This window comes from Phyllobates terribilis, unplaced genomic scaffold (assembly GCF_046119375.1).
Source record: "Phyllobates terribilis strain yellow unplaced genomic scaffold, ASM4611937v1 Scaffold_6__1_contigs__length_29720123, whole genome shotgun sequence".
NCBI classification, from domain to species: Eukaryota; Metazoa; Chordata; class Amphibia; order Anura; family Dendrobatidae; genus Phyllobates; species Phyllobates terribilis.
Window position 1 is genome coordinate 3,970,960 of NW_027362766.1, and position 13,552 is coordinate 3,984,511.

Consider the following 13,552-nt stretch of genomic DNA (forward strand, 5'->3'; position numbering starts at 1 on the left):
GAAGCACGAGGGGTCACCTCACATCTACAGAGAAGCACGAGGGGTCACCTCACATCTACAGAGAAGCACGAGGGGTCACCTCACATCTACAGAGAAGCATGAGGGGTCACCTCACATCTACAGAGAAGCATGAGGGGTCACCTCACATCTACAGAGAAGCACGAGGGGTCACCTCACATCTACAGAGAAGCATGAGGGGTCATCTCACATCTACAGAGAAGCACGAGGGGTCACCTCACATCTATAGAGAAGCATGAGGGGTCACCTCACATCTACAGAGAAGCATGAGGGGTCATCTCACATCTACAAAGAAGCACGAGGGGTCACCTCACACCTACAGAGAAGCATGAATGGTCACCTCACATCTACAGAGAAGCACGAGGGGTCACCTCACATCTACAAAGAAGCACGAGGGGTCACCTCACACCTACAGAGAAGCATGAATGGTCACCTCACATCTACAGAGAAGCACGAGGGGTCACCTCACAGCTACAGAGAAGCACGAGGGGTCACCTCACAGCTACAGAGAAGCACGAGGGGTCACCTCACATCTACAGAGAAGCACGAGGGGTCACCTCACATCTACAGAGAAGCACGAGGGGTCACCTCACATCTACAGAGAAGCACGAGGGGTCACCTCACATCTACAGAGAAGCACGAGGGGTCACCTCACATCTACAGAGAAGCACGAGGGGTCACCTCACATCTACAGAGAAGCACGAGGGGTCACCTCACATCTACAGAGAAGCACGAGGGGTCACCTCACATCTACAGAGAAGCATGAGGGGTCACCTCACATCTACAGAGAAGCACGAGGGGTCACCTCACAGCTACAGAGAAGCACGAGGGGGTAACCTCACATCTACAGAGAAGCATGAGGGGTCACCTCACATCTACAGAGAAGCACGAGGGGTCACCTCACATCTACAGAGAAGCATGAGGGGTCACCTCACATCTACAGAGAAGCACGAGGGGTCACCTCACATCTACAGAGAAGCATGAGGGGTCACCTCACATCTACAGAGAAGCACGAGGGGTCACCTCACATCTACAGAGAAGCACGAGGGGTCACCTCACATCTACAGAGAAGCACGAGGGGTCACCTCACATCTACAGAGAAGCACGAGGGGTCACCTCACATCTACAGAGAAGCATGAGGGGTCACCTCACATCTACAGAGAAGCATGAGGGGTCACCTCACATCTACAGAGAAGCACGAGGGGTCACCTCACATCTACAGAGAAGCACGAGGGGTCACCTCACATCTACAGAGAAGCACGAGGGGTCACCTCACATCTACAGAGAAGCACGAGGGGTAACCTCACATCTACAGAGAAGCACGAGGGGTCACCTGACATCTACAGAGTAGCATGAGGGGTCACCTCACATCTACAGAGAAGCATGAGGGGTCACCTCACATCTACAGAGAAGCATGAGGGGTCACCTCACATCTACAGAGAAGCACGAGGGGTCACCTCACATCCACTGAGTAACAGATGGACACACCAGTTATTTTCTCAGCGCAACTTCTTGTACTAATGAACTTTATTAATGGCTTGCTGTTGCTTCAGACATATGTATTGTGTTGTGTTGTGTTATAGGGGAATCCTTGAGCCCCCATAATCAGTGTAGGTCGTCTGTACGTGACGTAACACTGAAGATGGCGGCGCGGGAGTCCAGTTTTCTGTCAGACGTCTCTCTGTGGCATTCGGCTCCGCCCACTTTTTGTACCCGCCGTATGATTGGCCAATGAGCTGGGAGTGACGTAGATCGCATGCTGACGTGCTGGTGAGCGGTGTCGGGGGCGCGCGGCCGCACAACAGACGGAGGAGCGGGGAGGAGACGGCGGCGCCGCACTCAGCATCGCAAACACGGACTTCTTGTGGGACAAGAGAACCGGCCTGGCTGCGAGAGCGGTGAGTGGGCCCGGGGAGCGGCGGGGCTCAGGGCGGAGGCCGAGGCGGTCGGAGGAGCCGAGATGTAAGATGGCGGCGGTCAGTCAGGAGAAGGGCACAAAATGGCGGCCGCTGCTAGTATCGTCCCGGAGCCTGTGCGGGGATATAGATATAATAATATATAATATATACTGGGGGAGGGCACTGTGTGCAGGGATATAGATATAATATATACTGGGGGAGGGCACTGTGTGCAGGGATATAGATATAATATATACTGGGGGAGGGCACTGTGTGCAGGGATATAGATATAATAATATATAATATATACTGGGGGAGGGCACTGTGTGCAGGGATATAGATATAATATATACTGGGGGAGGGCACTGTGTGCAGGGATATAGATATAATATATACTGGGGGAGGGCACTGTGTGCAGGGATATAGATATAATATATACTGGGGGAGGGCACTGTGTGCAGGGATATAGATATAATATATACTGGGGGAGGGCACTGTGTGCAGGGATATAGATATAATATATACTGGGGGAGGGCACTGTGTGCAGGGATATAGATATAATATATACTGGGGGAGGGCACTGTGTGCAGGGATATAGATATAATATATACTGGGGGAGGGCACTGTGTGCAGGGATATAGATATAATATATACTGGGGGAGGGCACTGTGTGCAGGGATATAGATATAATATATACTGGGGGAGGGCACTGTGTGCAGGGATATAGATATAATATATACTGGGGGAGGGCACTGTGTGCAGGGATATAGATATAATATATACTGGGGGAGGGCACTGTGTGCAGGGATATAGATATAATATATACTGGGGGAGGGCACTGTGTGCAGGGATATAGATATAATATATACTGGGGGAGGGCACTGTGTGCAGGGATATAGATATAATATATACTGGGGGAGGGCACTGTGTGCAGGGATATAGATATAATATATACTGGGGGAGGGCACTGTGTGCAGGGATATAGATATAATATATACTGGGGGAGGGCACTGTGTGCAGGGATATAGATATAATATATACTGGGGGAGGGCACTGTGTGCAGGGATATAGATATAATATATACTGGGGGAGGGCACTGTGTGCAGGGATATAGATATAATATATACTGGGGGAGGGCACTGTGTGCAGGGATATAGATATAATATATACTGGGGGAGGGCACTGTGCGGGGAAATATACACTGCTCAAAAAAATAAAGGGAACACTTGAACCACAGAATATAACTCCAAGTAAATGAAACTTCTATGAAATCAAACTGTCCACTTAGGAAGCAACACTGACTGACAATCAATTTCACCTGCTGTTGTGCAAATGGAATAGACAATAGATGGAAATTATTGGCAATTATCAAGACCCCCTCAATAAAGGAGTGGTTCTGTAGGTGGGGACAACACACTGCATCTCAGTAGCAATGCTTTCTGGCTGATGTTTTGGTCACTTTTGAATGTGGGTTGTGCTTTCACACTCATGGTAGCATGAGACGGACTCTACAACCCACAGAAGTTGCTCAGGTAGTGCAGCTCATCCAGGATGGCACATCAATGCGAGCTGTGGCAAGAAGGTTTGCTGTGTCTGTCAGCGTAGTGTCCAGAGGCTGGAGGCGCTACCAGGAGACAGGCCAGTACAGCTGGAGACGTGGAGGGGGCTGTAGGAGGGCAACAGCCCAGCAGCTGGACCGCTACCTCCTCATTTGTGCAAGGAGGAACAGGAGGAGCACTGCCAGAGCCCTGCAAGATGACCTCCATTAGGCCACAAATGTGCATGTGTCTGCACAAACGGTTAGAAACCGACTCCATGAGTGTGGTATGAGTGTCCGACGTCCACAGATGGGGGTTGTGCTCACAGCCGAACACCGTGCAGGACGCTTGGCATTTACCACAGATCACCAGGATTGGCAAAGTGGCCACTGGCGCCCTGTGCTCTAAACAGATGAAAGCAGGTTCACACTGAGCACATGTGACAGACCTGACGAGTCTGGAGACGCCGTGGAGAGCGACCTGCTGCCTGCAACATCCTTCAGCATGACCGGTTTGGCAGTGGGTCAGTAATGGTGTGGGGTGGCATTTCTTTGCAGGGCCGCACAGCCCTCCATGTGCTCGCCAGAGGTAGCCTGACTGCTATTAGGTACCGAGATGAGATCCTCAGACCCCTTGTGAGACCATATGCTGGTGCGGTTGGCCTTGGGTTCATCCTAATGCAGGACAATGCCAGACCTCATGTGGCTGGAGTGTGTCAGCAGTTCCTGCAAGATGATGGCATTGAAGCTATGGACTGGCCCACCCGTTCCCCAGACCTGAATCCGATTGAGCACATCTGGGACATCATGTCTCGCTCCATCCACCAACGTCACGTTGCACCACAGACTGTCCAGGAGTTGGCGGATGCTTTAGTCCAGGTCTGGGAGGAGATCCCACTGGAGACCATCCGCAACCTCATCAGGAGCATGCCCAGGCGTTGTAGGGAGGCCATACAGGCACTTGGAGGCCACACACAATACTCAGCCTCATCAGGAGCATGCCCAGGCGTTGTAGGGAGGTCATACAGGCACGTGGAGGCCACACACAATACTCAGCCTCATCAGGAGCATGCCCAGGCGTTGTAGGGAGGTCATACAGGCACGTGGAGGCCACACACAATACTCAGCCTCATCAGGAGCATGCCCAGGCGTTGTAGGGAGGTCATACAGGCACGTGGAGGCCACACACAATACTCAGCCTCATCAGGAGCATGCCCAGGCGTTGTAGGGAGGTCATACAGGCACGTGGAGGCCACACACAATACTCAGCCTCATCAGGAGCATGCCCAGGCGTTGTAGGGAGGTCATACAGGCACGTGGAGGCCACACACAATACTCAGCCTCATCAGGAGCATGCCCAGGCGTTGTAGGGAAGTCATACAGGCACGTGGAGGCCACACACAATACTCAGTCTCATTGTGACTTGTTTTAAGGACATTACATCACAGTTGGATCGGCCTGTAGTGGGTTTTTCCACTATAATTTTGGGGGTGACTCCACATCCAGGCCTCCATTGGTTAATAAATGTGATTTCCATTGATGATTTTTGTGTGATTTTGTTGTCAGCACATTCAGCTTTATACAGAACAAGGTATTCAATGAGAAGATTTCACTCATTCACATCTAGGATGGGTTATTTCAGGGTTCACTTTATTTTTTTGAGCAGTGTATATAGATAGATATACTGGGGGAGGGCATTGCCTGGGGAGATAGATAGATATATCTATGTGCATCTCATTAAATTAGAATATCAAAAAGTTAATTTATTTCAGTTCAATACAAAAAGTGAAATCCTATACTATATAGAGTCATTACACAGAGGGATCTATTTCAAGTGTTTCTGTTAATGTTGATGATTGTGGCTTACAGCCAATGAGAAGACAAGTCATTATCTCAGTAAATTTGAATTCTTTATAACACCAGCTTGAAACATTTTTATAAAATCTGAAATGGACAGTGGGTACGGAAAGTATTCAGACCCCTTTAAATTTTTCACTTTGTTTCATTGCAGCCATTTGTTAATTTGCAAATTTATTAAAGAGAAACTGAAATCTCACATGGTCATAAGTATTCAGACCCTTTGCTTGGACACTCATATTTAAGTCACATGCTGTCCATTTCCTTGCGATCCTCCTTGAGATGGTTCTACTCCTTCACTGGAGTGCAGCTGTGTTTAATTAAACTGATAGGACTTGATTTGGAAAGGCGCACACCTGTCTTTATAAGACCTCACAGCTCACAGTGCATGTCAGACCAAATGAGAATCATCAGCTCAAAGGAACTGCCCAAGGAGCTCAGAGACTGAGTTGTGGCAAGGCACAGGTCTGGCCGAGGGTACAAAAGAATCTCTGCATTACTCAAGGTTCCTAAGAGCACAGTGGCCTCCATAATCCTTAAATGGAAGAAGTTTGGGACCACCAGAAGTCTTCCTAGACCTCGCTGTCCAGCCCAGCCAAACAGCAATGTTGGGAGAAGAGCCTTGGTGAGAGGGGTAAAGAAGAACCCCAAGATCACTGTGGCTGAGCTCCAGAGATGCAGTAGGGAGATGGGAGAACTGCAGCCCTCCACCATTTGGGCCTTTATGGCAGAGTGGCGCGACAGAAGCCTCTCCTCAGTGCAAGACATATGAAAGCCCGCATAGAGTTTGCTCAAAAACACATGAAGGACTCCCAGTCTATAAGAAATAAGATTCTCTGGTCTGATGAGATGAAGATATCACCAAAAAGTTCTAATTCTAAGCCGTATGTGTGGAGAAAACCAGGCACTACTCATCATCTGCCCAATACAATCCCAACAGTGAAACATGGTGGCAGCATCATGCTATGGGGGTGTTTTTTCAGCTGCAGGGACAGGACGACTTGTTGCAATTGAAGGAAACATGAATGCGGCCAAGTACAGAGATATCCTGGATGAAAACCTCTTCCAGAGTGCTCTGGACCTCAGACTTGGCTGAAGGTTCACCTTCCAACAAGACAATGACCCTAAGCACACAGCTAAAATAACAAAGGAGTGGCTTCAGAACAACTCTGTGACCATTCTTGACTGGCCCAGCCAGAGCCCGGACCTAAACCCAATTGAGCATCTCTGGAGAGACCTGAAAATGGCTGTCCACCAACGTTCACCATCCAACCTGACGGAACTGGAGAGGATCTGCAAGGAAGAATGGCAGAGGATCCCCGAATCCAGGGGTGAAAAACCTGTTGCATCATTCCCAAGAAGACTCATGGCTGTACAAGCTTAAAAGGGGGCTTCTACTCAATACTGGGAAAGGGTCTGAATACTTATGACCGTGTGATATTTCAGTTTTTCTTTTTCAATAAAATTGCAAAACTTTCTACATTTCTGTTTTTTTTCAATGAAGATGGGGTTCAGAGTGGACTTTAATGAGAAAAAAAAATTACCTTTTAGAATTTATCAAATGGCTGCAATGAAGCGAAATTAAATAAAACTCCTGCCAACATTTCAGAATGTGCTGCCCTGAAGAGTTGTCTCCTAGCCGGTGGTGCACACTCAGTATGCTTATATGTACTGGTTATGGGGGTGGTGGGTGGGCTGCGTAGGATTTATTTATGATTTGAAGGAGGTGAGCTGAGAGATACTCAGATTGGTGAGTCCAACCTTGGTGATTACCAACAATGATGTGTCCAGAAAAGACTTCAGACTGTTACCTAAATATCTGTAGAAATGTTCTCCAGTAATGGCTCTCCAAGAAAAAATATGGCATCATTTTGAAGAGGCCGTGGTAGATAAAATACACGGTTTGTGTCCTGAGGCAGAAGTCTGGAATGACTGAAACGCAATGGCTAAAGAACCTGAAATGAAGACCCCTTCATTGCCCACCTGCGGTGCGGATAAGCCACATTTGGCTCCTTTTTCTCTGTCCTGGTTGGAGAGCCGTGGATCTGCAGCCGCTGGTTTCATACGTATTCATGGTTGTCGTTTCACAAGTCTATCTGGTTGGCATATCCTCTTGCTTACTTGTTGTTCTCAGGTAACACCCTGATTGGGCTTTTTTTGCTCCTAGTTTCTACCATATGGTAGATACCTTGGCAGATGTACTTTTGACAGTCTCTAAAAGTACAGAAGACTTACGGAGCGTTTTTGTGAGCGGCTGATAATCCTTCAGAAACACTCACTGCTCGTCAACAGGGACTATAATCACTTCAAGGAGAACCTGTGAGTGAGGCCGATAAGCTTAGACCTTCAGAGGACCATCCCTTTTTTGTTGAGGATGAGGCATGGCCGTTCCAATGAAACGATGAACAAGCAACTCCACCCTTTTGTGGTCTATTACAGCGAGAATGGAGAAATAAAATATACAAGTGCAGTTCTGATGATTCAATAGCTCAGGTCCATGGCTCTACGGCACAGTATAAAAGCAGGAGAAGCTTTATAAATGTCTGCTGTCACAAGAAAGATTTTGGAGTGGAAGCTGAATGGCACTTTTTTTTGCCACGTCTCATGGCAAATGTGTATGTGATGGCTTAGGAGGCCCCGTGAAACGCCTTGCCCCTCGAGCCTCCAAGAGGCCACATTCACACCAGGCAACTTTGCAACCGGTGTGAGAAAAATATTGCAAACATCCAGTTCATGTACGCTACAAAGAAGAGTTTGTTGAAACCTCGGTTTGTGGAAGCAGAAGCCATCACAGGGACTCAATCACATGGTCAGTCCATGTAGCGAGACGGGAAGGAAAACAAGGGTTGTTACATTCAGCAACAACGGTGAAGTCCATGAAGTGACTGAAGATGGCACAGGATTGGCGATGGGTGCCAGTAGACCTGTGAGTATGGTCGGCACTGCCGGCTCATGGACCCTCCAGAGGTCATGCTAATGAAGAGTAGAAGTGACCCTTCTTCAGCTTCTGCTCCATCACCATCCTTTGTGTATCCAGGAGAACCAAAACTCCTATATAACTCTCAGGTGGAGCCGAACCCCCCCCCCCCCCCCCCCTAACAGCCGGACATACTGACACAAGGATACGGCCATTGCTAGCGAGATTGTGGGCAAGGTTACATTTCACCCAGTAAAAGGGTCACCTTGATGATAAAAGCTCGGTGTAAACACTATCAATTCTTTAGACTAGTTAATTTTTGTTTTATTTTAAAGCTTGATAATTTTAACTCCTATACTCCTCTTAAAAACTTGAAAAAGGAGATGTCTAGTGTCGTAATAATAATAAAAATTGAGTATAATTAAATAGTTATTATTGCAGCTTTTATTTTAGTATTAAACCTGATTAGGATGAGACTGTATTTAGAAAATCGCAATATATGATCCCAGGGAGCCCAACTTGAATCCTTGTACAAATGTAACCAAGAACTTAAAGAAGTTGTCCACTACTTTTCATTGATTCCTTATCGTACAGATGGGGCATCAATAAGAAAAAGTAGCGGACAACTTCTTTAAGTAACACACTTGCCTTTTTTGAATATTTTATAGCCTATTGTGTTTTCACAATCGCCTCTCCAAATTTTGAATTTGACTCCTCAAAACAAAATGTCAAGAAGCATAATCTTGTGACAAATCAAATTAGAGGCTGCACCGTCCTAAGCAAAACGCGGCCTCTCCCATCTCCATCTTATTTCTAACCCAAGATATGATAAAAAAAAATGTAGCATCATACAAGCACAAAATGCAGACTTTCAAACCTTTAGAAATCTCTCTAGAAATAACTAATGAAGATAAAAATGCAAGACTTTTTTTTTTTCTAATTCACTAAAGTAGCAGTTCAAGGTAAAAAAAAAACAATTCAGATCTGGATGTCTTGACATGGACCGACCCTGTTGCTGACTGATCCTGTCTGTCTTTTGTCAGATGCCGCACTCCAGACGGTACCGTTCATCCGAAAGGGGCAGCAGGGGCAGCTACCATGAACGCTACAGAAGCCGCAAGCACCGACGGAGAAGGAGCAGGTCCAGCAGCAGCGGCCGGGGTCGTGACCGGCGCTACAGACACGGAGAAAGCTATCATGAGAGGTCCCGAAGGTAAAGTGCCCGCCTCATTTCTGTACATCTGTTCAGTGGCATGTAAAAGTTTGGGCACCCCTGGTCAAAATTACTGTGAATAGTTAAGCAAGTTGAAGATGAAATGATCTCTAAACGCCTAAAGATGACACATTTCCTTTTTTATATTTTATGCAAAAAAAATAATTTATTTTCATCTTTTACATCTTAAATTTTACAAAAAGGAAAATGGGCCAATGCAAAAGTTTAGGCACCGTGCATGGTTAGTACATAGTAGCACACTTTTTTTTTTTTGCAAGTATCACAGCTTGTAAAGGCTTTTTGTAGCCAGACAAGAGTCTTTTAAGCAGGGGTTTTGATTTGCCTCTCTAGCAATCCCACGAGCAGCTCACTGAAATTTTGCTTGGTCTTCCAGACCTCATCTTGACCTCCACTGTTCATAGTAGCTGCCATTTACATTTTGAACTGAGGAAAGGGCAACTTGAAGACTCTTTGCTTTCTTTCTATAGCCTTCTACTGCTTTGTGGCCTCCACCATTGTCAGTGCTCAGCAGCTGCTTAAAAGAACCCATGGCTGCTGTTTTTTTGGCACAAGGTTAGGAGGCTGGGTTTTATAAAGCTGGAATATTTTGCATCACCTGGCATTTCCTAGCGATGATGGTGAACAAGCCATAACTCTAAGGCCACGTTCACATGATCAGTATTTGTAAGCTAAAATCGGGAGTTGAAAAGTATAATATAAACGTGCACCACTTCTGCATTTTTCACCCACTCCGAGGGGTTTATATCCACTAACAGATATCCACAATATATCACAGTCCGGTAGTCACGCAGAATCACCCGCTGTGATCTGTTGAGAGAACAACTCTCTACTGCCTCTAACGACTAGACAATTACACGACTGGACGACTATCGACAGAAAAGGCCGCAGGCTGTTCGAACGAACAGTCTGGTTATCGGAAAACGAACAGTGAGCGTATAGCATATACACCTCCGGATTCCAACACATGGAATATGTGTATATACCGCCATACGATCACTGCTAACTCCACGATAATTCTTTTGCTTACAGGCCTGTGGGGGGGGCCCCCGCATCACACCCGGCATCCACCGCGCGCTCTGCCTCACCCCATTCATTAGGGAAGCGTGCAGTGGATGCTGGGTGTGACGCGGAGGGGGTTCCCCGCCCACAACCCAGCAGCCACCGCAGGGACCCCAGCGCTGAGTCACGCCTCACTTGTCGCGACGTGAGTGCGGGGCCACGTGATGCCTGTGAGCGGCCACCGATAGCGCCGCTCACATGTAGAAACCGCAACATAAGGTATTTACAAAAATCCTTAAGGTCCCCAGGGGGATACATTGGGGGGTAATATAAAGTACTGGTCAACTTCTTTAATATCTGATTTATGTAAATTCCAATATTCTATATTTGCTTTAGGAGGCGTCTCGACTGCTGAAGCTGTGCCGATGAAAGGAATTTGTATTCTGAGTGACGATGGCAATTCACTTTTATCCTTAAAAGACCTTTTCCTTTCTAAACTATTTGTTCACTCTGTCTATGCACAATACACATACTCATGGTCTTTCTTGCATGTTAATTAAGATGATTCTATATTAGGCCACATTGAGTTTCCTATTGGTATTAGTTTATTGTCAGTCTACGAGACTGTCATCTGCTTGTCTTCTTTAATCCTCTATCTTCACAAGGGGCAGCCTGCATGTTGATTAGGCTGGTTCACTTCACGCATTAGGTGGTTTGTACAATCCTACATCTAAAGTCTGTTTCATACGTCCTGATATTTCATTTACTGTAAAAAAACAGTACCAGAGATGTTTGTGTGTACCTGTGTGGCAACCGTGTGCCGCATCAGGATCACACGTACCAGTTCCTGGGAATCAGCAGTACAGTTTAGCACAAGCGCCGGGTGCTAAAGGAATTTATCGTCATTGACTCCTGCTGGCGCTGCGATCAGCACCAGCAAGGGACAATGTTGAAAGTCGTATTCTGCTCCCACTGTCTCCTAGTATAAAAATACAAAGATCATTTATACCATCCTGGCTTGATGCGACTGCAGACGCTGAGGGACAGAGGGAATGATGCGCTGCAGTGAGCGGGCCCCTGAACTGCGCTGAGTGCATTTCAGGAGCCCGCTCGCTGCAGTTTGTCATTCTCCTCAGCATGTGCGTTCACCTCAAGCCAAGTGAATATAATGTTTTTGTTTTCTTATTTTTGCACTAAGAGCCGGCAGGAGCAGAATACTACTCTCAACATAGTCCCTTGACAATGATGAGACTTGCCTCCAGCACCCGTCGCTTGGGAACAGCACTAACTGTATACTGATTTCCAGGCACTGGTACGTGTCACACTGATTATACACGAATGTCATCATTGTGCACGTGTGTTGGACGCTTTGCGGCGTGCAAAAAAAACGGACATGTCAGCGTGTTATACCCACGGACACATGATCTGTGGAAACACACTGACACGTGCGCCGAAAATGAAAGGGTCTACTTGTCTCCAGTACATGTGAAAACTGTCACCACACTGACGTGTGAAAGAGGCCTAGGGCTGTGTTTTCACTGTGCGGTTTTGGTGTGTTTTCACTGTGCGGTTTTGGTGTGTTTTCGCTGTGTTTTTTTCCGTGCTGAAATGGGCTAAAAACGCTAGGGAATCCTTGTGCCAGCTAATGCAATGTCAATCCTGAAGTGTTGTGCACATGATCAGAAATTTTCCTGTCTGGATTGTCATTACAAGTCTGCAGCATGTCAATTCTTTGTGCTTTTTTGCCGTGTTTTTCACCCATTGACTACTGTTGAGTCAGGCAAAAAGCAGGTGTCAGGGACTTCAACACAGGGACGACACCGGGGAGATCACGCGATATCTCACCGTGCCGTCACGCTGTCAGTATTTCGTCCAGAGTCGCAAGCACGCAATCCAGACTACTTGCTGCGTGGATATCGGTAAGCGACCAGTGAGCGTATGGCGTCACATCTCTGGGTTCCACCGCATGGAATATGTGTTTACGTCCCGTACCGTCACTGTCAGCTTCACAATAGCCCAATCATTATTATTCGCTGCCACCACCGGCCGAGTTTGAAATATAATACAGGCCTGGCCGGACGCCTGCGTTTTGGTAGCGTATATGGCTTTGGGACGGGAACGATTGCAGAACAAAAGAAACAGAACTATTACATTTTATATTTAATCCAAAAGGAAGCAGTGTTTATGAAAAAATATATACAAGGATGTTACGAAGGAGACATTAAAATACATAAGCAGTTACATAAAATAAACAGGGTAAAAGAAGACAACTTAACACTGTATGATCGCGGAGACGATTCAATATGGTTGGAGGAGGGGCTCCCCAGTTGGATTGTGCTATTATCGAGCAGGACCCAATGCTTATAATCCTTATACCCCCTGGCAATGAGTGCTTCTGTACTGTCCATGGGTTCTTTTATACCTAAGGGGAGATCTGGCCACGCGACCCTTGTGGTGACATCATGTGGGCCGGTCTCCAGCCTGTACATTTTTATTAAAAACACTAACTTCTGCAATAACTTATCGCTCGTTGATCGCAGAAGCTTGCAAACTACGCCATTTTTTCCTTTATGATTTTATCTTTATTTAGAGACCATATAGCGTATAGCTGCAGTCTGCTATTCTGGTGTTTTTGCGCTACAGCTCTATGTAGCGTTTTTCAGCGGCAGAAAAAATATCCCTTTCATTCCCTCGCTGATTTTACCTCTAAAAATATGGGTCTCGTTATTGCTGGACGTATGGAGCTAAAAAAAATTCATATCTGAGTCGACCTGGCTATGACTGGTGGCCGGGAATTGTTTGTGAGTGCCTTTGAAGTTAACGAAACATTTCCTCTTTCCTCCAAACTCTGGCCTGGGAGAAGGTGTCAATCTATCTCAGGTCTGTGTTAAGAGGAAATACATTTGCATTTTAATTAGCTTGTACCAGTTCTTGGCTGGCATTTGTTAGTGTAAGGCCTCCCTCATGACTGTGTTACTTGGGGCTTTCATGCTGAGCAGAAGGGGAATAAGGGAGGGGGGTGAACATCTATGTCAGGCAGATATGGAAGAACATTTTCCTGACATTAATATTTCCCTGACAGCAGGTATTAA

At 46.7% G+C, this 13,552-nt stretch overlaps 1 protein-coding gene across 4 annotated transcripts in view; it reads left to right on the forward strand.

The window, feature by feature from the left end:
- Nucleotides 1-1,733: 1,733 nt before the first annotated feature.
- Nucleotides 1,734-13,552, forward strand: part of CLK2 (CDC like kinase 2) — a 32,623-nt gene continuing 20,804 nt past the window's right edge. For 3 of the 4 annotated variants that reach the window (XM_073637287.1, XM_073637289.1, XM_073637288.1), the window contains exons 1-2: nt 1,734-1,916; nt 9,271-9,440. In XM_073637287.1, coding sequence (XP_073493388.1) covers nt 9,271-9,440 — 170 coding nt within the window. In that variant the 5' untranslated portion in view covers nt 1,734-1,916. The remainder of the gene's footprint in view (nt 1,917-9,270; nt 9,441-13,552) is intronic. The other variant, XM_073637290.1, reaches the window with a different exon arrangement.